Genomic DNA, 26,720 nt, shown 5'->3' with positions numbered 1-26,720 from the left:
TCAAAAAGAACCATTATTTTAGACATTAATGTGTGACAGCAGCTGGAGTCTTGGTGTGGAGGGAGGTTGGTGGTTAGATGCTCCGAGTTCACAGGTGCAACAAATCAGTCTGGGGTTGCCAGGTCTGTGTGACAAACCAGTGCCATGGTCAACAAATCCAGCCCAAATTTTGCAGCAGCCCCTTAAATGAGGCTCTGACATATGCTGAATTTACAAGGACAGAGAAAATAATTAAGAATTTGTCTTGACGGCGTTTCAAAAAGTTGACCGACAATATGTTGGTGTTCAAGTTTTCCATCTGCTTTAGTGCAAAATGTTCCCAAAATAATTGTAAATCATCGTTATTACTGATCAGATACGTGTTATCCTGGAGATTTAAATTAATACAAAAAGCATGAATGTTGCACACCATTTACTATGACATCATTATACAGACTGATAGAATGACTTTATTTTAATCAGAACCACTGACACATCTCATCCTGTTGATTCACAACTTTTTAATGACAAACACAATAATCCATCCATCCATTATCTGTATACATTATATGTACGCCGCTTAATCCTCTGCAGGGTCGCGGGGGGGCTGGAGCCTATCCCAGCTGACTTAGGGCGAAGGCAGGGGACACCCTGGACAGGTCGCCAGTCTATCACAGGGCCAAACACAATAAATATGTGTAAATAGGATGCATATTTGCTGAATTAAAATCATCACAGTTTACCTGCCAAACATTAAGCAACTTAGAGTAAAACAAGAAAAAAGAGAAACTTCTTCCTCAAGGTAATATACTTCTCCAGGGGTCAATAAACTTTTTAGCTTCACAAACTAGTTGAGACATTTAAAAAATAGCAAAAAAAATTTAGACCTGGCAACCAAATTAATAATAAGCATGCCTCCAGTGAAGCCAACTGAAGCCATGATGAGAGAGCCCTTAGAGGGAGTTAAAACTGAAGTAGTTAAGGAGACCTTTATTACATGTGGGCACAAGCAGTGAGTCTAACTGTCTGCATTGTGTAGAAAAGGGTAAAATCCAAAGTTTAAATACATTTTTTGTACTCGATTAAGCAGACAAGGGCAAACACTTTATTATTTCCAGCAGACTGTAGACTAAAACTAAAAAGAAACCTTTGGGACGGCACCTGGTGATGAATAACAGGTCAAAGTAATCATTGCACCTGGCTGCAAAATAGTACCACACTTTCCCTGTGAAACCACAACCTGTCGTTTTAACACTTGTGTTTTTGTACACATTAAACTAAACTGTGTTCATTTCCCTGGGATGGATTTATTTTAGCTCCTTGCTGAGGCTGCACAGGTCCTCATGGAAGGCAACAACTACAGTACACAGTTTGCTTTTATTACACAAGAGAACAACAGTTACAGCACATGTCCTGCACCCTGTGATGCTGAAGCAGAGGCTGGAGATGGAGATGGTCTGTAGCTCTCAGCCCACCACAGAGGAGGTGGGAGATGGTGCTTAAGATGGAGTTCAGTTTAGTCCTCATCCTCCCCTCTGCTGCTGCCTCCAGGCTGTCCAGAGCTTTTTTACATCAGTTTGTTTATCCTGCCTGCCTCCCCCGCTGCGGTGCTGCCTCCCCAGCACACCACTGAGCACAACGGTGGATTGTACACACTGTAAAGAGAGGATTGAGGGTGTCAGTCATGTAAAATCATGTTTCGTAACCTAATCATCCGTCCACATGTCCATAAGCAGCCAGTCTATTTATAGAAATGTGTTTCATCAGCAATGCAGGACCTTCACATGTACATGCACATGTGGATGCACAGGTTATATTGACTGCGTAAACTGCCAGAGGGCAGTGTGAGATCTTCAGAAGGGCACTCGTGCTCCTCTACACGTATATTACTCAAAATATTCTTTCAACGTTCCCCTCACTGTGCATACCGAACCAGCCGCAGCCCTCTGACCTTTCAAGCAAACTTTCGCTCCATCTATTGTGCAATGAGTCGGCACTTTTTTAAATTTATGTGCATTACATAAATTTGATAAGTGTAGGAAATTCAGATGTGCTCTGTCACCACTCACTGCTAATGATGAATTATTGACCATCTGTACCAGAAGCTTTTGAAGTATAAAATTGGTGCATAATGAGAATTTGGTTCGTATGCAGTTTCACTCCCCCCCTCAGCTGGCAACCACAACATGGCAGGAGAGGCTGGAGATCTACGTGCTTTTAACAAAGTGTTTGTGTACACGTGATGGCTGCCTCACACATCCGTCATCTGTATGGACACAAGATTCAATTTGCAGCTGGGAGCAGTGTAGGTCCGAGGCTGTGACCAAGGACGAGTCTGCTTGACATCTAAATATAGGGCCCAGGTAACTCCCCTTGAACCTAGACATTGACACAACATCATAAAAAGTACAACAAGTTTTACAGCACTTTTTATTGTTAATGTCATTTTAAAAACCCCATAAAAGGAGTTATTACAGCAGCATCACCAAAGTATTAAGTGTAGATATCTTTAAAAGTGGGGCATACATGTTTCAATTATCAAACAATGTGAGTTAAATACATTTCTTGTGAAAGGATTCATAATTCTGCTCATTAGCTGCTATTTGTCCCCAGCCCACTACTTTCTACCTCAAAGGACCACTCAGATAATAAGCCTGTAATTAAACCTGGCTGCAATGGTTTTTAGTGTCCATGGAGAGAAGCAGAAATAGCAGCAGAGCTAATGCTAAAGCTTTATGTTGTGCAGAAAGAGCCCCAGATTAATAAAGCCGGCTGTGCTGTGAAGTGGTGACAGCCCGGCCTCGGTAATGTCCCTCGATGTGGACCAAACTCTGCTTCTAAACACCGGCAGACATGAAAGAGCCCTCTGATGTTCTGACCTGTGAGTTTACCTTTTGTTCATGGTGAACTGTGTGTTCGTGTGCAGCAGGGTCCTGCCTTTCAGATCTGGGCTTTCAGAGAATCCGAGCGTGAAGATCTACAGTACTGTACCTCCATCACCGTCTATGCTGTGTTTGATTTTCTCTTGTTTTGATCTATATTTGTAACCTTTGTTTTCTAAGAAGCTTCGAGCGAAAACCTGTTTGTTTAAAGTGCTTTAGAAACAAATGGGTTTTGACAGCAACCACACGCCTTCTACAGTATTGTTATAAATGCCTGTAGTATTATACTGTACATAGAGACGACAGATAAAGAATTATAAATAAACATTAATGTAACAAACCTCTACAGTTATTATTTCGTGTGATTACAAAGTATTACAATTTGTAGTAAAACTTAGAGACACTGAAGATGTAGTAATTTTAATTTAATATTTTAGTTTAATATAATGACTCAGTTAATCAGTTGGTGTTTTTGTTGTTTTTTCACTCTGATATTATCGTTTGATATTCATGATTTCAAATTTGGAAGATTACATCGATACTTTCTGACCAATGTCAGAGACACAATAAACATTGTAGCCCTCGAGGCTAATGCTAGTTAGCATACCACTGCTGACAGAAACTTTACATCTCACCTTGAGCTGTCGCTGAAGAACCAGACTCGTTCTGTTTTTGGGTTGTCTGTGGTGAAAAGGTCACCTGTCAACAAAAGCGAATCAAGTGCTGGTTCTGGGCTGGTTCTGGGCTGGTGCTGGTGCTGGTGCTGGTTCCACCTTGGTGCTGGTGCTGTTCAGGCATGGTACCACCTTGGTCAGAAAGGGGTGTGTGACCTGTGGGTTAAAATGACGACATGATGACATCTTATATTACAAGGTCAAAGGTCAACTTTATTGTGACATCATCATGTTCTGGTCATTATTAAATGGCATAGCTCAGGAACAGAACTGTGACTGGTGTACGGAGGGAAAATAACCTTAGTGAGTTTTTGAAACATGTTGAACTCAATTTTCTGTTCTAGCCCTTGAAGCTAACGTTAACTGGCATACTGCTGTTGAACGAAACTAAAACTCTCACATCCAGTTCTGACTGAAGAATAGAAAACCTGTGTTGACAGGATCTTCTCACTCAGCCGGACTTGTTTAATTTCTTCTTTTGCTTTATTCTCACTGCAACCTGTACTCACTTTTCTCCATCTCCACTGAGTTTACGTCTGCTTCCCCATGAGAGGGATCGTGTATCAGCCTGGCTTCAAAATGTGTTAATACTGAACATTTCACAAGCTCAAACTGCACAAAATGCAACACTGCACTTCGTTGTCAGTACACCTGCCATGTGTGAGATCAACAAGATGAACAGTTCTCCAGACATGTTAATAACATACTGTACAGACAGACAGATTCCTGGCTTTACCGTGAGATAATCAATTGTTAATTTATTGTGGTCATCAAAATGCCATCACAATTTCCAGGAGGCCAAGGCTGTGTGTCGAAACGCTTGTTTTGTCCGACCCAGTTTTACAAAACCAGAAGATATTCAGTTTACAGTGAAATGAAACAGAGAAGCAGCAAATCCTCCAATTTGTGACTCTGCAGCAGCCGGGAAATGCTTTGCTGTTTCCTTCATGACAAACAACTTAAATAATTAATTGTCATTTCCTGTCAGGCAACAGAGAAAACAAACACACCAGAGATTTGACAGGTGTCCACGCTTATCCTCAAATGACTTGTGTTCCAAATAATGACCAGCACGAGCGACCCTCCTCCTTACGTGGGCCACTTGCCAGAGCAGCGAGACAGTGTGGAGGTGAGCCGACCTATCAGAGGTCGGACGTGATGTGAGAGGAAAGTGTCTGTGGCCCTTCAAACCCAGTTAGGCCTAATAGCCAATTAGTGGTTCAGAAGGGAGGTGAATGTCAGCTCATTGTTTTGATGACTGTCACAGCAGCTGGATAATACAGTACACCGCCTGAGGGAGGAACACTGAATACTGAGATTCTTCTGTTGTGACATCGACTCAGGATGCTGCCATCAGCGCAGGCAGGGCAGGAGAAACTCAAAGATATTAATTATGATTGACTTCATTTTTTAATTAGCATTTAAAGTGGATGAAGAAATAGACGTCAAGCCATGTGCCAACTACAGATGGCGCTGTTGGCAAAAATACAAAACTGACTGAGAAATATCCAGAGAACCATCTATGGATGGAAACCTGCATGTGATGGCCAATATGTCTGAGCAGGTTAGCTTAGCTTAGCATGAAGGCTTGAACCTCGACGCCTCTAAAGCTCATAAAATCTTATTTAACCGGTAAAATTCACCTGTGTGGAGAAGCAGCTCGTAGTGACAGCAGGAAGATGTATTTCATCAGTTCCACTTCAATAATATGTGAAGTTTTGAGTATTTTTGGCACTTCGCATTGCCGTCAAACAGCCTTTGCCTTTGGCACTACATTCCCTCGACTGTACAATGACCGTATTCCAGCACAAGCAGAAAGTAGTGCCGGAGGAAGATGCAGTTTGCTGGTGGATGTGAAGCAGAAAGAACTAGTCCGTCTTTATTGACGAATATAAGTCAAACTTTACAACTTATAGACTGACATTTTGCAGTGGTGTGTATAATATAATGTAGACGGAAGCTTAGTGGTGATGATGTTAAAGCCATGTGGCCACGCTGTTGTTTGTTTACAGCCTCACGTTAGCTTTTTACTGCTGTGTTCTTGAGGAGGAACCAGGAAGACGCTAACTTCCAAATTTAGCCAAACTATTCCGTCATCCCGGCAGCACCTCCATACAACTTTACACTTGAAGACTGAAAGGGCCGTGTGAGGTCACCTGAGGTTAACACCCTGAAGGTGTGGCTGATGTAAATGTCACTATGGATTATCATGAAAGTTATTAATAAATCTCGGATCTCTGCTAACGCTGCAGATACATTCTAAGAGAAGATTAATGGAACTTTAATCATCCCCATGGAGCAATCAGATATCATGACATTAACAGTTTTACTTTTGACATTTTCAACAAAGATCCCAGGGGGACGTTGTCATATTCATATATTTTTAACAATGCTACAGCATTCAGAAAATGTACGTGGCTCAGTAGACTGTGCCCAGCAGTAAGTCATAGCTTATTACTCTATAATAGACTCCTTAAACCATTTTTTCCATTTTAAAATATCACCCTTCAGTAGAGCAGAGACCTTTTAATCACATGCTAACACACTCAGCCAATGCAGGCTACTGAAATGGAGGGCAAGGCTTTTCCCTCTGCATGCCAACGAGCTGATTGTGAGTCAGGTTTGTAAGTGAATCCATGGGTGGTGGTTCCCTTAAAAGAACCATTTGAATTCAAAGCATCTCAAAGCATGGCTCTCAGCTATATTTACAGCTTGGATAGCGATCAAATGGGATCCTTCAGGGTCGATGAAAAGGAGCAGAACACAGCATGTGAAAACACACAAGAGAATGAGTCACTTATTGAGTTTCATGCTTCCTACACATTTCCATTACGAAAAATATGTTTCCAGCATTTTTAAAAAAAAATTTTTTATTGAGTTTATGTGGAAGATGTTACTGATTGAAGGGCTACTGCGCACAAATATACATGGATGTGACTTAATAAAGTTTAAAAAAAAAACATGTCTAGAAGTATACAGTGTATTGTTATGTGACTCTACTTTTAAAAATGAACTAGTTTTTTGATCCTACCTTCAAAAGATGACCTCTAATCCAATCTGTATGAGCTTATCAATAAGGCTGCATCATGCCTTTTTACAGTCTAATACAGTCATTGCAGCAACAGTTTTAACAAACACTCCCATCTGGTTTTTGCTGAAGGTTGGATAACAATATCAATATCAATCTAATGCCTCTGATAACATGAAGCTACAGCTAGCAGCTGGTTAGCATAGATTAGTACAAAGCCTGGAAATAGAAACATTTCTCACTGGTGCAGAGCCAGATGTGTTGGAGGAATAAACACCCAGAGAAACATCATTCTTGTTTTTTCTCTCTATATATTTTCTGTTCAAGCTGCATGTGATTGGTCAACTACATGATGTGTAGTAGCGTCTGTGTTCGCACTGTGCAGGAGGGGGAGGGGCTACAGCCACCACACGTTGCTATAGAGACAACATACTTGATAGGTGAGAAAATGAGCGACGGCAGGAAACGCAGTAAAATAGAGTGTAGAGAATGCCAGGTTAAATTGTCATACGGAGCAGACTCTATAAATAACATGCACAGGCACATGAGAACTGTACATCCATCAGTGCAGTCGGAAGAAAAAACACCACCACAACCACAACCACAACCACCTCCACCTGCAGCTCTATCAGACAGTTTGTGCAAAATGATATGTACTTCAAAATGTATTTTTTGCAGCACTGTGTTCCATGAGTATAATAAGCCATATAAATGATAAACAATTGATATAATATATGTTTTTTACATTAGTTATTCTATTCAATTTGGTAATAAATTAATTTAAGCAGCAGAAAATCTAAGGAGCCACTTGGGAGCTGAAAGAGCCGAGCCATAAGAACTCCGATCACTGTTCTACAGTGCTGACTGCAGACTGGAGCTGGAGGGGGAATGTACTTTTGCTGATGACGCGTAACACTGCTGTCAGGAGACAAAACTGGAGAGAGAACTAGAGTCTCTGGTGAGTGCTACGCTCAGTGAAAGGTTGACCTGAATTCGAACACAGACACACACACACACACACACACACACACACACACACACACACACACACACACAGACACACACACACACACACACACATCCTCGATGTGTGCTGCTGCTCGCTAGCTAACAGCTAATATACAGTGAAGTAGCCCAGTCTGGCTTGTGCATGTATTGGATTAAATACAAATGATCCTGATCCTCTTTGATGTGACTCGGCCAGAAACATTCAAGAATGAGGTAATGCTTTCATGTTGTATTCACGTTAAGTTTTGTCACATTTGCAGACCTCTCTCTCGTTTTTCAAAAGCAGTGGCAGGCGGCAAAATTAAAAAGTGCAATATATAACAATTTTGGATTAAAACATACATTAAACATTTAACAAATGTTATGAACAGAATGTGAAGAGAAAAGAGTTTTGATGTTACATTAAAGATGTCTATGTACTGTGTTGCAGGTAACCAATGAAATTAGCAGCTAACCAGCTAGCCTCGCCCCATTCTCTTTTAAAATGCCACTCCGAGCTCCCAGTCTGGACCGCTACCTGCATGGCTAACTGAGCTGACAAGCTAACAGCAGCTGCAGTTATCAGTACCCCTGGTGATATGATGCCCCCGACATATTACACCTTTAAAGGCACCATTAGGTTTATGGTGAACTTGTGGATTTCTCTGGGTTTAAAATTCAAACCAGAATTCTCTCACATTAGACCTTTAAACAGAAGACAAACGATGTGTTACTAAGTGAACTTTAGAGGGTTCTGTTAGCTTTGATTACAGCCAGCTAGCTGTCACCTCGTGTTTCTTGCCACTGGACTTTGACGAGTGAAACAAAAAGCTGCTAGGTATAAAAAGGATGAAGACTATAATAAGGACGGATTACTTTGTTGAGGCAACCAGCTGTTTCTATGACTCCTGTCTCGTCAAGTTCAACACAAAACGGACACAAACGCACACAAAAGTCAGCTGTAATGAAGCTGATAGCTCAAGTATAAAATCCAAATCACAAGCAGCACAATGCAAACAACAAAACTAACAGTAAAGCCAAACAAAGCACAAACTGAAAAACAAATGACAGACCAGAAATAACTCACGGAGTCAGGAAGTGCAGGAAAACACAACGAGAAGACGAGACCGAGCAGCTCAGTCTCGTCTTCAGACGACAACGCAACATAAACACAGAAGTGCTGATTAACTAACGAGACTCAGGTGTACACAGACAGACAGACAGAGGGAGGAAGTGAGAAATGCTTCAGGATTAACCGCACAAAATAAAACAGGGAATAATGCTAACAGGTTGCTAGCTGTACAACAAGCTAACAATAGAAGGTTGAATTGTGGTTTTACAGTGTGTTATTACAGGTCCTTAACTGAGGCTAGCTGTTTAAATCAAGCTAACCCCCTCATCATCTCCGTGCTTCATATTTATGGCATAAACATGAGAATGGTATCCATTTTCTCTCAGTAACAAAATGAATAAATGCAGCCAATGTTCCAAAAATATCTAAATAAAACGGCGGTAAACACGTGAGCCTTTGTGTCGTGTTACTCCGTCATTTCCAGATCTTTATTCTACCCCACAGCAGATGCAGAGAGGATGTTTCCTCGCTCTGTGATTCTTCTGCGAGCACCATGAATAACAAGAGAGTCATTACTGCATGAGGTGGAGCAAGTCACTTCTCAGAGGCAACAGGGAGGCAGAACGACACCGATTTATTTATTGGAATAGTGTATGAGAGACACTGGGAGCAGTGGGAGGGCTTCTTCTGCTGATAGACAGACAGATAGACAGATAGATAGATAGATAGATAGATAGATAGATAGATAGACAGACAGACAGACAGATAGATAGATAGATAGATAGATAGATAGATAGATAGATAGATAGATAGATAGATAGGTAGATAGATAGATAGATAGACAGATAGATAGATAGATAGATAGATAGATAGATAGATAGGTAGAAACACTGAGTCCTGAGAGTGATGTTCCTGCTACAGCGGCTGGTGTCGTTCCCTGTTTATAGGGTGGCTCCCTCCTCTTATCTCTGCACATTTGCAGGTGCTCTGTCAGAGGCAGACCTCACTATCTGCACCATCTACCACGGTGGAGACCGGAGAGCAGCAGCAGAGTCGGAGGAACAGCAGCACCGAGATCACAACAGATGAGAAAAACAGCTCAGCTCTCACAAATAAACGAAACGGTCGATGTGAGATAATAACAGCTCGGAATACTTTGGAGGCGCTTATCTAGAAATACTGTAGGTGTTGTGCTTATTTGTAGTATTGATTTTTTTTTTCTTTAAAGTGTCATAAGATATCAGAATGTATGGATGGAGTGCAGGGTGAGAGTAGTTTCAAAAGCCTGTGCGTCTTGAATCCAATATAAAGACACACGTATCATTCACAGAGAGCTGTAGAAATTGTTTCCAATTAGATAAAAAGGATCAAATCATGAAAGCACATACAGTAATTAAACAACTTCATGCTGATATTCCATTACAGGCTCAATCCCTTTATGAAGCGTGCTGAATGTGGAACGTTTCTCTCAGTCAAAACAAAAAGGCAGTGAAATGTGCTCTGAACTGCCCTCCACCTCCACCTCCACCTCCACCTCCACGGAAAATTGCCCAGGAAAGCACCTGAGCAGAGCAGCTACAGCTTTTATTAATCTTTCTCTTTCTCAATTCTTTGACTCTGACAGCTTTTAACTGAATTGTCTGCTCGGGCCCGTGTAGAGTCCAGCCGGTTGAACGCTATGACATCTCCACTCCCCTCAGCTCTAGTGCTGCTGCCTTCATCCAATTTACCATGAAAGGAGTCCAGACAGTCCCATAATATGACCCACGGCTGCCTCGATTGAACACGGTCGACAACTCCGGGCCGGGCTTCACACTCACACACAGCCGGCCGGCTATCTCCACAGCACCACTGCCTGCCTGCTCCCCCTTGATAAGGCCCATTGCCCAGGGAAAGACTGGACGCTCCACCTGGCAGCATTTCATAGTGAGCAGCGCCCCCTGGTGGCTGTGAGCGTACAGCGCGGCCTCAGAGCCAGGTGAGCCTGCGTCAGGAGCTGGTCTCACCATCGGACACAGATCCCAGATGTTTCCTCTCTCGTGTCACTGCAGCGGTGCTCGGGGTGATTTTGTGTTGTTTCACTCTCAGTTATCTTTGTGTTGCAGGCGGCTGCAGGGGAAGTTTTCTCCTTCAACACTTTATCACAATGGAATCATTTGTCAGCGTTACAGCTGCACCTCTATTTGTTCAGAGGGGGAAATAAGAAAAAAGATATATAGAGCTATTTTAATGCCACTTTTTTTTTGCAGTGGTTGACAGCAGCTTTCTCTCTGCGTGAACAATGAGAATCAACCCTACACAGCCTGTCAGAATTAAGTCTCAGGCAGCTCAGAAGAAGTGAATGACTTCCTGGTGGATGGAAATAAAATAGTGATTTGGATTTTAACCCTTAAACTGTTGTGTAAAGATAAAATATGTGAGACGTCTCTGCAGTAAAACGTCTAAAAAGACATTTGTCACATAGTTTGCTGAGCTGTTCTCACATTAAACCAAATGTTTCCAACAGTGTGCAGACCCAGAGTGTAATTAGAACCCGAGCAGTATCAGTGTGAAGGCCCAGTTGTTTCTGTAAGATCAACATGTTTCTCTACAACAAGAACGGCATGTTTGGCAGCCTAAACTTCCCCCAGATTCACCAAACTCTCAAACACACGTCACATCTGATGAAAATGGTTGTGATTCCACATGACTGGCTGTGGGTGTGCATATATATCCACACTTTTAAAAATGTTGAAAAAAGGTCTTTATTAAAATCACCATTTAGTGTACAACACAGCAGCACTTTATAAAGCACAGTTTGAACCGTGATAACATGGTAACATTTCATTTCTGAGTGCAGATAGCCTGAACCAACCTGTGACACCTGATTATTTCAGCTGGTAGTTTATTAAGCAGCGCTGTGACACGGTGTCGACTGCCACGACGGTGAAGACACAAAGTCACACTTTTAATCACTTTGAGTCTCGTGTTTTTATTCATTCATAATTCATCTTTTATTATTTCAATGTCTTTTTGTCTAAATTATAAATAAATGATGTTTCTAACACAATACACACCAACCAGCCAACACACTTAAAGGTGCACTCTGCAGATTTGGGGAAGAAATTGTAACAAGAAGAGAAATATTGAACTAAATAATCAAACTCTGACTGAATGAACAAACTGAACAGTTTATACTGTTTTACTTTGTTTAGATGTGGCGGACCCTGCCACCTTTCTAGCTTCAGAGTTCTGGCACCTGAACAAGGGAAAGGACTCGGTCTGCAGTAGTATTTGGGTCGGTGCTGAACTGAATGTTTCCCAGCAGAACATTATCCTCTTCACGTCGAGGCTGATGCATTTTTGTTGTGCTGTGTTGCTGGTTGTTGTGTGCAGAGCTGCGGCGCTCTCTGCTGTCGGACGGTTACATCTTTTATTCAAAGCACTTCACTGCAGGTCCCGTCTGATAAACTCCTCCTTATTCCCACAGAATAGAGATTCAGAAATATTCAAATATGAAGCTATTTAATCATCTAATTAACTCAGTTTACTCATTTTGTTGCCTGAGGTGGCCCTTGTCATTTTGAATTAGTTTTTTTAATCTAACGGTATAAATGGAAATGTTTCTCCGATGTTTTATTCATAGAGAATATTATTCGTCCTGGAGTTAAAATATAAGTAGATCTGAACAATTATGTTGAAAAATGAGGCACAAATTAAAGGAGAAATAACTTCAACAGCATGTTTCCCCACAACTCTGGCCCACGGCTCATCATTCTTCTTATTGTGGGAGTTTTACTATGAAATGAAACAGCTGACGTGAGAAACAAATTGAAATCGGGACTCCGGATCACAAGACAATACAAAACAAGTAAATAAAAGCAAGGGGAGACTTCAATATCTCTTTTTTATTAATTCTGACACACCGCGGTCAGATAGAAAAGTATGAGAGTTACACTTTTCAAGTTGCTTCCATGACTTGTGCAAACACTAGACGGTATCTGGGGGGAAAAACCTCTGAAGGAAAAAAATGAAAAGAAAGACATCGAAATGCAGAAGAAATGAATAAGTGCATTTAAACATAGGTGTTGATTCTTTATGCAGTATTTATTGATTCCCAGCTTCATATAAACTGGATGTTGAGGCATAAACATAGTACATTTGAACAAAAATATAACCAATATTTACAATTATTGTATTAAAAATACAAAAACAACTGATACATACTCCACCAATTGTCTTTTTAAAAGACATACAGGTCAAAGTAGTACAAGAACAAATGAAGAAAAGAAGGTCATCACCAGCTAAATGTACATTTCTCACTGACATCACACATCAAACAGGAGTAGCAGTTCTACCTACTACACTTATCTTTACGCTTGAACATTTTTGTGCAACTTTTTGTTTTTCGAAATAGGACTCTGCCCGCTAATATGCACATTATCATCAGAGAGTTGAATGAAAGTGAATGATGCATGTCACCACTGTAGTACAAACAAATTATTAACAATCTATCTGCAGCCGTTACAAAAAAAGTACAAGAACAAAAAAAAAAGAGAAACCCGGGAAATTATTAGTGTGAAGTCACAGAACACAGTGGAAAACACTGCACTCGTTCAGCTTTTTTATTTTCTCAGTCTGTAGTTTCCGAGACTGATCAATGTGATCAGTGCGACTCAGTGATAGAAGAAGAAGAAAACAACAACAAAAAGGTTCACAATTGGATTTCTAATCGTTCTGATTGGCAGCCTTGAAAAAAATCTTCATATGTCGACTTCCCCACCGGAGTCAAAGAAATTAAAAAAACATCTTCAGTCTCTTCCACGTTCGATGGCGAGATATGGTGGAAAACTGGACGCAGGCGTTAGCGATATACAAACAGCATCCGCGGAGCTGATGTCTGTAACAGGTGAGTTCTGAGGAGGAATCTATCAGCACAACAGCAGAGGGAGGAAACATCTACGACACTGTAACAGGTGAGAACAAAACAGGAAGGATATGCTCGGCTTCATCTTGTACTGAGTCTTAATATATTATAAAAACATCGGGGGAAGTTTCTTGAATAAGGCATTTCACTCCACTATTGCTTGATTCAAGACCGCTCTTGAAGCAAGGTGATTTGTGACGGGGGAACAACCACACGCAAAAAAAATGTATGCAATCATGGCATCGTAAGGCGCTTTGGACATTCACAAAAAAATGTGGTTCAGGTTGGAAAAAGAAGCCAAATCTGAATTTGTGGATGCTTTTATTCTGAAGGGCGATATGGGTTTTTATAAGACTCTGTACAAGATCAGTTCAGGGAACACTCACAATTTACAGCAGCTTCTCAAATACGCTGATGTTCCCACCGGTCGGTCGGTCGGTCGGTCGGTCGGTGAGCTCGTCCTTTGATTCACACCTGACGTCAGGCTGCACTTTGTGATTTGAGACCAACATGATGGAGTCCGACATGTTCGCTCAGTTTTAAGCTCTGTGCTTTTTCGATATCACCTACAGGTCGGTTACAAAACACTCTCTACGTAACAGCAAGCAACAGGATGCTAAAAAGACTCTGATATAACCAGACGAGCTCCGAGGTGGGATGACAGTCAGATATGGATCAATCATACCCTGGTATCCAGGCCCGAATGTCTGGGAACATCTAGGATTGTGCTGAAAGTGCTATTTTTAAGAAATGAATGTGTGTGTGTGTGTGTGTGTGTGTGTGTGTGTGTGTGTGTGTGTGTCAGTACACTGTGCATGTCGGTTCTCCCTACCAGGCTCTCTCCTCCTCCTCCTCCTAGCTTTGATTTGAACCAACACTTGATAAGCTTTCACATGTGGAACATGAGATAATACTGGATTCAGAGTTCAAACACTCGACAACAGACGGGTTGTTTCAGTCCAGGCAGAGAAATCTTCTGTTTTCAGCCCCCAGAGTGCAATCAATCAACGAAGAGAACAAAAAAACGTAAAGAAATCGATCTGGAAAATTAAGAGTCAAGTCAACTGCTGTTCCTCTGCGTCTTCAAACGATAGTCTTTGTTTTTATTTGTTGTTTTTTTTTTTAGAAAGTAGAAAATGAGAAAGTGCAGATGAAGCTCGACACGTCATGATGCTGTTGTGTTAACAGGTGAGTTCTGCGGTTTTGTCTCGTTTCTAACAGCAACATCTAATGTGGTTTTGTGTGTTTGCCTCCCCGGCACCAGTTCAGGTTTCTGCAGTCTTTTTTTCCAAAGTGCCAGGCGTTTCATGTCATCGTCTTTGCCCTTCTCTCCATCTCTTCTGATTCTTCTTCTTCTTCACAGTATTTTTTGCATGCAGGGTCGTTCAACCCCCGATGATGCTTTAAGGCAGGGGAGGGAGACGAGCAGAGGAGTCCACCGATCAGGAGGGAGAGCCGAGTGGAGGAGGCAGGCACGTACGTAACTGATGATGAGTCCATTGGTCTGTCAGTCTGTCTGTCTGTCTGTCTGTCTGTCTCACCCCAAACCAGGGGGACTTCAAGTTACTGCAAAAGGACGTCCTCGTTGTCCCTCAGACCGCTGACACCTGTTCATCCTCTGTGGAGAGAGAAGACAGTGAAGGTCACAATCGATGTCTGTCCAAAGTGTTCACTTAAAGCTGCTACAAGGAACTTTCACTTGTTCATGATTCGGGCAGTTTTTCCTCAACTCAACCTCAGCACTCATAAAAAACTGTTTTTAATTTTACAACTTGTCCAGTCAGAGTCAGATCAGGTGACAGGCCTCAAAAAGAACTATAGTAACTATATCGAAATATCTTCTTGATGTAGTTTTGTCTGCCAAATAGAAAGAGGACTAAACGTTCCTTGCAGTTTGTGTTAGTGGAAGCAGAAAACTAAACGGAGCACAGAGTTTAGTTTTCGTCTCTCAGGTCACAAGCCATGAATCACTTCACTGCCCGACATCTTCTCAGAGCACGACAACATGTTTCTGATTCATTTCCTGCCTTCGATTCACGTCAGTATGATCTGAAAATCAGCCTGAGGTGAGCTATGAACTCTGGATGCAGGTTGAATCTCAGGTGTCTCAGCTCCACTGTTTATCTGAGTCGCAGATTAATTGAAAATCTAGTTTTGTTTGTGTTTTACAAGTGTATTAAATACATATTTGCAGCTTATTCACATCAGGTGACAGATGTTCTGCTGCTGTAATTTACTCCTTACAAACAATATTAAGGGTTGAGTGAGTAACCAGTTGAAACACGTATGTATGTAACATGTTGGTGTGTCAGAAGTTTTAGATCTCATTGATTTTCAGCCGCTGCTTCCCTCAGTAGATTTGCCTTTTGCCAGAATTTGTTCTTAAAGACTTGTCTGGTAAAATAAAGGTCAAATCAAAACACATAAATAAAATCATCTTAATAAAGTGTGTCAATATCTGTACGTGTGATAAAGAAAAATCCTCATTGTTCGCTGACTGCAGTTATTTATAAAAGACTTCTTTTACAAATCCTTCTCTCACTCTTGTGATCAAACCCATCGATCAGTTCAGAAGCTGTTCTGTAAATAGTTTTCACATTTATAAGACATACAGGCTTAAATAAACAACATCCAGTTTACGTCCCATCCGTCAGGAGTTCAGATACTGATGCAGAAAATAACGGAGTACTCACTCGTCTCTACAACATGATGAAATACTTCTCTCGGGTAAATTTCACGTCTGTTTTTTATTTGATTTTCATCTCATACTGTAATGAACAGAAACCAACAGCTGCCTGGTAGAAAAATATTCTAAAAGTTTTGGAAAATTGTTGGTTGTAATTCTGCATATTTCTATCAACCTCCGCCAAGGAAGTTATGTTTTCGTCTGTGTCCATTTGTTGATTTGCTGATTTGTCAGCACAAAGACTACTGGACAGATTTCCATGAAACGTGGACGGCTAATTTTTGAGACCTCAGTAACTTTTGGCTTGAGATCTGGATCGAGAGACAAAATCCAGGAGTTTCTTCTCATTGTCTTTAACACGGCAAGATTTGTTAATTTATCATGGAATAATGGATGTTGATGAAAAAATAAGCATCTTTAGGAATCGATGAGTGACGGGCCTGTTGGGCCTTGGCGGAGGTACGTTATCTACAGAGTGCCATTCTGCTTCTAACAAATGAGTAATCCTGATTTAACATTAGTGTTTACTGATGGAAACCAACGGATGTTTATTCAACTAATTTCCAAACCTGAAAATCAGACTTGATTAGAAAGAGAAAAACCTTTGAGAAAACACTGCATGTGTGAAAATCTCTCCTACAATGAGACAGAATCATCCAGGTGACTGCAGGCGAGTGGCTCAGGTGCGTGCTGGTGCAGGAGGATGGAGGTGCATGTTTTCAGGCATTGAGTTTGATTGCATGGTGAGAGGATCCTGGCGGCACTGTGCCTGCTGATGGATGCTATCGGCACAGTGTGAGACGGTGAGAGAGGAGAGCAGGATGTGTGGTGGCAGAGAGGTGGTGAGTGTCTGCTGCGACCAGGATGACTCATGCATGATGACAGATTGTGGGTTAAAGGTGAAGGTCCGGCTCCAAACCAACAGTCCTCACGTCATTAGTACTAAATGACTGAACTCTGTGGGAGGGCTGTGATTTGGAGCGGGACGGGTCCTACTGGTGCTGTGTGAAGGAATGGTCTCAGTCCGAGTGTGTGTTCCTGTTCACATGCAGGTTCATTGGAGTGGAGGGGGGGCGACCTGATAAATGAGTTTTTACCTGCCTTGGGGAGAGGGGCCCTGCCTGTTAACCCCCGTACACACACTCTCATGGTCTGGGAGTCTCAGGTGTATGCTGTGCCACTGGCTTTGGCTTCCTCAGAGCGATTAGTTTGGGAGACAAGGACTCACCCTCCTCTTCCTCCTCAGCATCTTGATCCTCGGCCGGTGAGCGCGTGCGGTGGAGGCCGCCCGCCCGCTGTTTGGCCCCCTGGTGGGCCTGGGAGTCGGGCGACTGAGTGACCATGCGTGAGCGCTGCAGGGCCGTGGTGTAGTCGGGCGGCCGGCGGCCCGTGTGGGTCACCGTGGACGTGGGGACAGACGGGGGCGGGTGCTGCCCTTCAGCGAGGTCGGAGATGGTCAGGGCGGTGTAGCCGGGGGGAGTTGGGGGAGGCTCACGGTAACGGCTTTCTTTCCGCGCTGAAGGGACACGAAAGAAATGACGATGATGAAAACACATGGAAAAACTTTTTAGATTCCCATTTCTACAAGTTTATATTATGAATTAGTGCCAGATCGTCTCTCTTCAGCATCTAAGATGTGTTTCAGTACCTTGTCTACAAACAAGACAGCAGATGATGTGTTACTTCTGTGATGTTCACAATGACTTTAATGTCTTTAATGTGAAATGTATCTTTGTGTACAATAAACACATTTATGAAAACGTGACCAATTAGAAATCAAAGCAACAGGACTGTGAAGCTCAGGGACTCACAGAGGAGGCCTTTACCCCCAGCGGTGATCGGGGACGGGGACGGCCGTCCGAGCTGCTTGGCCTCCTCTGACCCGGTGGACGTGATGCTACTTGTTTCTGGGTCGGCGTTGACGTCTTTCCCTCCTCTCCTCTTGATGGTGCCAGTGTCTCCTTCAGAGTCCTCCCCCCAGTACGCAGCTGAGGATGAGGACGAGCTGGCGGACGCCCAGCTCCCCCTGGCCTGGGCTGCCCACAGTGCAGCAGGCCCCCCCAGTAAGGCCTCTGGTCCGCCTGGTGGGAGTCCTCCAATGCCTCCTCCGCCTCCGCTTCCAAAGGCCAGAGTCTCCCAGCTACGCCCCTGCTGCATGGTCTGGATGTTGTCGTGGGAACCAGAGGAGCAGGAAGTCCAGGAGCCACGGCCGCTGTCTGCGGCGTCGAGGGAAACGCGATCGCCCTGATCCTGAGTCAGCTCCTCTGAACTGGGCGAGGAGAGAACTGTGGGGCAGCCGGTATAAATGCCCCGACAGTCCTGCATCGACGAATACGACCTACGATGCCGAAAAGAATGCAAACTGAAGTCAGAAACATAAAACGGATCACGAGAAACCAACCAGTCAATAAAATCCCGAGTGTTCCTACCCGAGGCTGTACTGATCCGGGTCGGTGGTGGCTCTTCGTTCCAGTCGCGCTCCCACAATGTGTGAATCCCCGACTCCTCCAGAGTGACGCAGCCTCCTCTCCTCCTGGGCCATGTCGAACGAGGAGTTACTGACGAGGCTGGAGCGAGAGGAGATCTCACTGTGACCCGAGTCTGAGTAGGCGTCTCCCATCCGGTTGTAACCTGTCGAAGAGAAGATGAAAAAAAGTGTCTCAGTCTCAGTAGATTAAACTCAAATCACTCGAGTCTTGTGTTTGTTTCCAAGAAGAAAAGGATGATGCAGCTGTAACTTGGCCCCCTGCGTGCTGAGTGGGCCTCAAACATTAAAACAACTTACTTCTTTTACCTCTTATCATAAATCATCTCTAAGTCACACATCTCATCTCGGTCCAGGCTTCCCTCACAGACGGCAGGGATAATTATACAGTGTCATTTCCGAGCCAACAAGCTCTTTGTGGATGAACGCATTAGATTCTTCCTGAAACAGCAGTTTTTTTCTACGAGGTTCAGAGTTTCAACGGAAACATCAGAAAATAAGCGTGAAGGGACGGAGAACGGTGCGACAAAGTGTGTGGAGGTTTAGAAACATGACTGGTGCTGAGTGCTGACACGTGTACGTACGTATGTTCTAGTTGTATAAGAATATCACTGTGGCCTCTTTCAGTAGCTCGGCTGAGAGAGAACAGCCCGGCGGTCGTGTTTCCCTTTGACTATCAACATAAATCACCTGAGTTACTGCTTCACTCCTGGCTACACTTTAGAGTCTGAAGAGGGAATGTGGAGCAAACATGAGTCAGCCACTACTGCAGCAGGTGATGATGATGAGGCTCGGGCTGACGGGGAGACACCTGAGGTCCAACAGCAGAGTTCTGTATGAGACCAGAGTCCTGGACCAGCACTGCTGCAGCTGCTGTTTCATGGAGTTACACAGTTATATGTATTATTATTAAAAGTTAAGAAGAAATCTTTAAGAACTGACAACAGAAATGATTTTCTTCAGCTAAGAGAGTTCCTTTACTTTAGTTCTATAAAACATTTTGTCCAGACAGTCATGAAACTTGATATAAACTTGAAATATTTTTAAGAACACTGACATCATAGAATTCAGCACCATTTTCCTTCGACTGCAAATGTTCAAAAAAGTATATATATCTGTCTGCAGATCCAAATAAATGAAGAAAATGTTGCATGATTCTGCTGATTTTTGGATCAAATTAAATCTTTTACTGTTTGTTCAGCAGGTAACAATGTTCAGGGGTAATACTACTTACGATATTTTGTATATTTAAATATGCTTAGGTAATTTAACATTGTTTTAGCTTTTGTACTTTAGGTACTTTACTAATTCAAACTGTTTTTCTGTAGTTGTGTTCACTGCTGTCATGTACAGTGACACGTTTTTAACAGCATTTGCTGAAGTGGTTATAGGATTAACTCGACCCGAGTTAAAGTTTTTTCAAGTTATTTCTGGTAGTTTCAATAAAAGTCTTTTAAAAGAACAGCTGAAGTTTTGTGGAACAAACAGGAGAAGAGCTCCTGATGTGACAGACTGTAAAAAAACACTGAATGGTCCTGAAAAGCAGCTTGAGGGGACTCTTACTTTGAAGGAACAACAGGAGAGCACAACAACATGAGACAGGACGCAGACCTGCTGGCAGCCACCAGGTGGCACTTGTGACATGATGACAGAGTGAAGGAGTCTGGAGAATGGTGTGAGAGGGAGGGAGGATTATTGGCTTACCCTTCTTGGGTGAGCTCTGGGGGGAGGTGGGAGGGGAGGAGAGCTGGGAGGAGGCGTTGGACACGGTGTCCTCTGGCTGCCTGCGGTGCCTTTCGTTCCCCTCCTCAGACAGAGACAGGATCTTCTTCAGAGACTGAGGGGAACTGGTGCCTGTGGACACGGGCGACAAGATGAGCAGAATTAGCATGAGGAACGCTGCCATCGCCCCCGAGGCTGCTGGGATGCTAAACTGCATTGTCTGGGATTTTTGTTCAATTTCTTTGCTTGTTGCCAGACGGCCTCTAGGTGGCAGCAGTGTCCTGGAGGAGTCGGCGGCTCTGCTGATGTCTACACATAACAGGATGAGGAAGAGAAAACATGGCGTGTAGCAGGACGAGTGAGCAGGAGCGGCTTCAGCTCACTCAGTCTTATCTCCACTGAAACAATGATTCTCAAATCAGCAGCCAACTGATTTTCTTTCAGTCCAACAGTGTTTTATAGCTTCAGACTCTTCCAGGTACATGTGCTATATTTTGTATTGTGACAGTTTAAAGTATTGCTTACAGGTAAACATTATTAGAATTGATGAAGGTTAATGTTTGACTTACCAAATGGTGGCAGATCCTTGACTGGCACTTTCTTGCGGGATGGGTAAAGGGCCACAGCGGGGACCTGCAGGGCCTGGTTCCCTTTGGCCAGCTGGCCCCGCTGCTGGCTGGCAGCTCTGGACACGACCGGGGAGGTGTCTGGTCGCTTCCCACTGGAATTCTTGGGCACTGCGTGAGGAGAGAAAGAGCGAGCGAGTCAGACCAAGTTAGATTCAGACTTTAAGGTCGCTCCAGGTGCCAGACACTCGAATTTAAATCTTTTCAAGATGTCCTCAAGGCCATTTTCGTCTAAACTGTTGGACAAATCACGTTTATCTTATTCAGGCATTTCAGGTTAAGTATAAAGTATATATGTGTGGTTCAGCGCAGAGGTTTTATATATAAAGATGGTTATTAGAGTGAGTTATTTTAATACAGGTGCAGGTATACAAATACAGAATTCAGTTTAGTAGAAGGTTTAAAGATTTCAAACTTCAGAAATAACGTCCATCAACAATGGATAAGTGCAATAAAATTCAATATTTGCGGCAATGAAGATCTTCTAGATTAAAATTTAAGTCTATAGAAGGTTTTTTTTTTTAAGGCTTAATATTATCAACCTAAACAAAGACACTGTAGGACTGCAGACAGACTCTTGTCTAGCATTAGAAAACCTCTGCTGACGGACAGTCGAAGCTGTTTCGGGGATCTGAAGGAGTCTCTTTGACCTTCTGTCTATCGATGCATTAACAGCGAGCAGTGTTGGCATTAACAGTGGGAAACTGGCCCAGTTATCATTTTTATTCCCTTCCAATGAGTTCTGAAGAAGGCCTGAGTGTCTTGTTACTCCAGAGGTCACACCCTGTTTATCTCTGCTGTAAATCCTGGGAACATGCTTCTCTGCAGGGAGCTGAGGTCATCTTCTACACTGTTCATATTTCCTATTAGATTTTGAAGAATGGCTGAGTCCTTTACGTGTTTGTGCGCCACAGACTCACATGTACTGATGGAGGGTTCACACTGCAGCGACAGCGTCTGCAGACTCTCCTCGTTCGTCTCCAGGCTGAGGTTGGACAGGTACTGTTTGACCTTCCTGGCCATCTGGGCGTCCTCGTAAAGCTTTTTGGCGTTCAGGAAGGAGCTGCGTCGCACTCGCTTCTTGTGCCCGCCTGTCTGGGTGACGTCGAGCACTGCCGCATTGGCACTACCCTGGCTTAAGGACCTGATCGCACACACGGCAGCCACACGGAAACATGCACCAAAAACACAGAGAGGGGCAGATTTCCAGACAAAGACGCACAAAAACAAATAGAAAGAACAGAGAAAGACTGATTAACATGTTGCTTCAGTGCGTAAATGAGCCTCTGTGTCTTTATAAATGTACAGGTAATACTAATGGGCTACACAGGGAGGATGGTAGGTTAACTTGGACATGCAGAGAGCAGCTTTAGGCATTTCTCTTCTCCAAAACATTCCAGACATTCCAGGCAGCAGAGGGGGGTGAGGAATGATGGCTGCTGTCAAACAACAGGGGAGTAGAAAGGGGAGATCTACCAGTGTAGCACGGTCATAGTTTACATTTCTGTGGCTTGAATCAGAGCTGGTAGTAGTAGAAGTAGTAAAAGCTTTGCTTGCACATGGTCTCAGTCAGAAAGTACATAAAACACAGCTCTGATATGTTTGGACAGAATCACTTCTGGAATACACCGACTGAAATGGATACGGATGCACATTTTGTTCAAAGGAACATCTTTGTGTAATTAGTACTTCCGTGTCTTGTTATTATGACTTGACACTTCACATATCCGAGATCAAAATCTCATAATTACAATTCCAAGCTGGTTTTTCTCATAATTACAAGATGCCAAGTCACAATTACGAGAGTCATAATTCATAAGTCATAATTACCAGAAAATATTTCTTTTTTCTGCAATGTGCTTCCATGTGTTTCCCATTAAATGTCCCAGTGGACGCACAACGATGTCCCATTTGACCACAGGAATGTAAAGTATGATAAAAAAATATATTTATCCAGAATCTCTGGCTGTTTGGAGGTTTGATATGAAGATGAAACCTCAAAGACAGGGCGAGTTCTGAAACTGAAGCCGCATGCGTATTGTTAGCTAAGATAACAAGTCAGACAAGGTCACATCTGCTAAAGTAAAACTGGATTCCAATCAATAATATTAGTTTGTTGTACGTTTAGGATCTATGTCAATATCATGTAGGCACAACAGCTGTGAATGTAGAGTAGTCCTCCTAATGTTAGCATAAGTGACCTTTGTTTCATTCAGTGCCCTTCAGTCAGGGTCGGGCAGTGTTAGTGGGAGGATTCAACTCAAACCGGTTAATGGAAACAAGATTTCAGAGACGAAGCAAGCAAACTGGCAGAAAAACAGCCGTGGTTCAGGGAGGGCAAAAGGTTGTAGGGTCACCAAACTTACCCTAAACTCCTCCACTTCTTCTTCCTAGAGGGTGGGTGCCATGAACAGAGAAGCATGGAGGGAAAAGGGGTGGACGAGTAGAGAAAGAGAGAAGGAGACAAAAAGCTTAGGACAGGAAAGACCACCAAGATCACCAAAAGAGAAGCAATTTCACCAAAGACCCACGTGGAAGTCAGAGGAGAAGGAAATCAAATGGCAACACCGCTAGGAAGTGACATCATTACACAAAGACACACTTTCACAGGAGCACTGTGCACATCTTATGCCAACAATGTGTAAAGGGAACAGTTGCCAGAGGAAGCAGTTGCCAGAGGGAACAGCTGCTTGAAAGAAAAGCGTGATGCAGGAATCTTTATTGGATCTATGTGAACCGGCTAACCCCACAGAGGTTTGGTTAGTCAGTGGAGAGCCTACTGGTCCTACAGAGAGGGTGAAGGATCGTTAATCTCATGTCCGGCTTCGTTTTTAAGAGAGGTGTGTTACCTGGTCCGGAACATGAGGGCCGGGTCCATGTTGACGGAGGCCATGCGACCAACATGGCGAATTTCTTTGGCAATCATCCTCAGCTTCTCAAAGTTCACCAGGCCGTCCACTTTAGAGTCATTGCCTGAGAAACAGAGAGACAAAGAGAGTGAACAACAGACAACATGACAAAACAGAGCAGGACTGCAGCAATCAACACCTAATACACCCGACAGACAGGATTTCAAATGAAATCTACTCGTCCAGTTTGCAGTAACTAAAATAAAAGATAGCTGACATCAATGGGAGGAAGCTAAAGGTTGTTGAAGCTAAATCTCTGATGGGATCTGAGCCACAGCTGAAACTGCAGTCAGCTTCTCTTTCCTACGTGTTTCCTGTGAGAATCTATTGTCTCTGTGACAGATCAAAGTACAACCACATTACAAGTGGAATCGGCTGCATGTGTTTGCATATTGTCATTTCTCATGTGAGGTACCTTCATGTAGGAAGGTGAGGTCCTTCTTGATGACGGGGAACAGGGGGATAATCGGCGGCTGGAGGTTCTGATTGTTGAGGACATTCCTGTACTTGGCCATATTTCTTGACGGGTCGAAGAGGTCCTGCAGGTCTCCGAACAGCTTCTCGTACTTGCTCGGTAGCTTCTCCCACGTCCCCCTCAGTCTGGAGACTGGAGCCAGGTTCAGACCACTGTGAGGGGAGACGTGTTGAGCATTAGCAGAAGAACACAGTCCACGTTTATGCTACATCAGTTTATCAGTTTCACTAATTCACTTCTGCAGAAGTCCTTCGGTCTCACCTGATGATGGCGAACATGGAGTTGAAGTTCTTGCACTCGCGGCAGTGCAGCGCGATCTTGATGAAGTGCTTGACGGTCTTCATGCGTTTGAGCTGGTTCGGCTCTCGCGTCACCTCCGTGGCCACCCAGAAGGTCTCGTGGTTAATGGCCTCCTCGAAGCGCTTCAGGCTGGCCGAGCCCGTCTTGGAGCGCAGCTTGAACAGGTCGTCGATGTATTCTGTGGGCTCGATGGCACAGAAGAGTTCAAAAGCCCTCATGGAGAGCTGAGTGGCCACCTCCACTGTACTGAGCTGCAGCAGAGAGATCTGGCCTTCTCGCAGGAGGTCCTGAGCGTCCTCGTCTGAACACAACGTCTCCGTCTCCATGTTGCTCTTCAGGTAGTATCTGATGATAGAGGTTTGTTTTTCAGGTCAGTTTAAGTTCATATTAACAGATTTATTACTCAAACTGTTCAACAGTGACAAACACGTTCTGCTTTCAGCTTTTCGAATGTGAGATTTATTCTATTCTCCATCTGATATCATTCTAAACAGAATAAATTGTGTTTTATTTGACATTTTATAGCCAAAAAGATCAGAAAAGTTGAAACAATGATGAAAATGGTTGCAGCCTTAATTCATTTTTATCTGAATTGGTATTAAGTGGATGGTCCTATTGAGGTTAAATCTGTTGAACAACACTCGTGAGGAAGAAGAATGAGGAAAGGAAGGAAAACAAAGCACATCCAGGTGAGGACGTCTTTACCTTCCACTCAGCTGAATCCTGTCGGCCAGTTTCGACAGCTGGTCGGGAAGCCGCCTCTGTTTGATGACGCCCTCTGGTGTGACGGACACTTCACACAGTGAATAAGCGTCTGCTGCTGTAGTCAGGGCAAACTCCCTGATAGCCTGGGCCACCACCTCCTTAGCGGTCGTGTCCTTCCCGATCATGATGTATCGAGACTGCTGGTCCGCCTTGAAGACTCGTAACACCTGATCCGACATATCTGGGGATGTAAAAACACGCAGTGAGGTTAACGGCTTACTCATTAGCTTTGTTGTTACTGTGAGATGTGAGAATGGAAGAGCAATGATTGTAGTATGTTGTCCAAGATTTATCAACAGCCAGTCTGTCTTCCCAGATTCCCCTTGGAGCATTAAGACACCAGCATCTTTAGATTGTGATGCATCATTCATCAATTTGATCTGACACCCGACCCCACAGATCAGAAGACCCAAAACCTCCAGTACAAATCAACACCCATGTGCCCACAGAAGATTTGAGGTTGGAGTCAGTGCAGTGCTGTTAGCTTCACTCGATTAGCGCTCACAAGCATGAATGTAGTTTAACTGAATTTATGTTACAAACTGCAGCACAGAAGCTGATTGATCTCTGTACGTCTGAAACCCAGTAGAGGCTGAGCACTGACAGACCGGACTGTGGCAGGAGAAGCAGGATCATGTGAGATGAGATACTCACTGACTACGACCGGGACTGGAAGAGCACAAACAACACGTGATGGACAGGAGTTAATAAAGATGGAAATATAGAGAGCAAATTTCTACAACTGGATTTATGCAGCTGGTAGATTAAATCAGGATTTCTTTACAGCAACAAGGATCTAAAACGTTGTTGCATCAGTGTGATAATGTTACTTTTAAGATTTAAATACCACCTGAAAATTACATTTATATATTTTACATTTAGCTTTCTTTAACATTTTATCAATGAAAAGTCGACACAATTTCACTTCACAACAAACACAAATTCATTTCTGAATGTCGGTGCTGAACATTCAATGACGATATCCCCACTTTGTGAAACAGCTGCAGTGAATTTTAAATCATTGGTGTGTACTTACTGTCTAACTAATTCAGCATTAAATACAAAACATTAAGATGGTTCCTTGTAAAAAGTGTCAGTCTGCAGCTGCATCAGTGTCTAAAGTCTGTCTAAACTCCAGGCAGCTGTTTGAACGTGACGTTTAAACTGAAGGCACCATTTCCATCAAATCTGATAAAGAATATATGTCAAATTTGACAAATACAG

General features: G+C 43.2%; 1 protein-coding gene and 1 long non-coding RNA gene across 18 annotated transcripts in view; both read right to left on the bottom strand.

Annotated features, from left to right (window-relative positions):
- Positions 1 to 1,256: 1,256 nt before the first annotated feature.
- On the bottom strand, positions 1,257 to 8,773 carry LOC119007507. Its single transcript, XR_005071145.1, has 3 exons — positions 8,638 to 8,773; positions 3,497 to 3,691; positions 1,257 to 1,634 (listed from the first exon to the last, which is right to left on the bottom strand). It is a non-coding gene; the product is annotated as an uncharacterized LOC119007507 (long non-coding RNA).
- Positions 8,774 to 12,497: 3,724 nt separating this feature from the next.
- rapgef2 (Rap guanine nucleotide exchange factor (GEF) 2) overlaps positions 12,498 to 26,720 on the bottom strand; it is a 110,053-nt gene continuing 95,830 nt past the window's right edge. For 7 of the 17 annotated variants that reach the window (XM_037076658.1, XM_037076668.1, XM_037076662.1 and 4 more), the window contains 13 exons: positions 26,151 to 26,165; positions 25,437 to 25,677; positions 24,693 to 25,076; positions 24,372 to 24,583; positions 23,897 to 24,020; positions 23,414 to 23,437; positions 21,968 to 22,191; positions 20,991 to 21,158; positions 20,404 to 20,553; positions 18,644 to 18,845; positions 18,026 to 18,552; positions 17,312 to 17,730; positions 12,498 to 15,146 (listed from right to left, as the gene is read on the bottom strand). In XM_037076658.1, the coding sequence (XP_036932553.1) occupies positions 17,360 to 17,730; positions 18,026 to 18,552; positions 18,644 to 18,845; positions 20,404 to 20,553; positions 20,991 to 21,158; positions 21,968 to 22,191; positions 23,414 to 23,437; positions 23,897 to 24,020; positions 24,372 to 24,583; positions 24,693 to 25,076; positions 25,437 to 25,677; positions 26,151 to 26,165 (2,642 nt within the window). In that variant the 3' untranslated portion in view covers positions 12,498 to 15,146; positions 17,312 to 17,359. Of the gene's footprint in view, positions 15,147 to 17,311; positions 17,731 to 18,025; positions 18,553 to 18,643; positions 18,846 to 19,389; positions 19,573 to 20,403; positions 20,554 to 20,990; positions 21,159 to 21,967; positions 22,192 to 23,413; positions 23,438 to 23,896; positions 24,021 to 24,371; positions 24,584 to 24,692; positions 25,077 to 25,436; positions 25,678 to 26,150; positions 26,166 to 26,720 lie in introns of those variants that run through there. The other 10 variants (XM_037076660.1, XM_037076665.1, XM_037076673.1 and 7 more) reach the window with 8 other exon arrangements.

This window comes from Acanthopagrus latus, chromosome 18 (genome assembly GCF_904848185.1).
Source record: "Acanthopagrus latus isolate v.2019 chromosome 18, fAcaLat1.1, whole genome shotgun sequence".
Classification (NCBI taxonomy): domain Eukaryota; kingdom Metazoa; phylum Chordata; class Actinopteri; order Spariformes; family Sparidae; genus Acanthopagrus; species Acanthopagrus latus.
The sequence above is the reverse complement of the archived record's forward strand: the minus strand, read 5'-3'. Positions and strand labels throughout refer to the sequence as shown.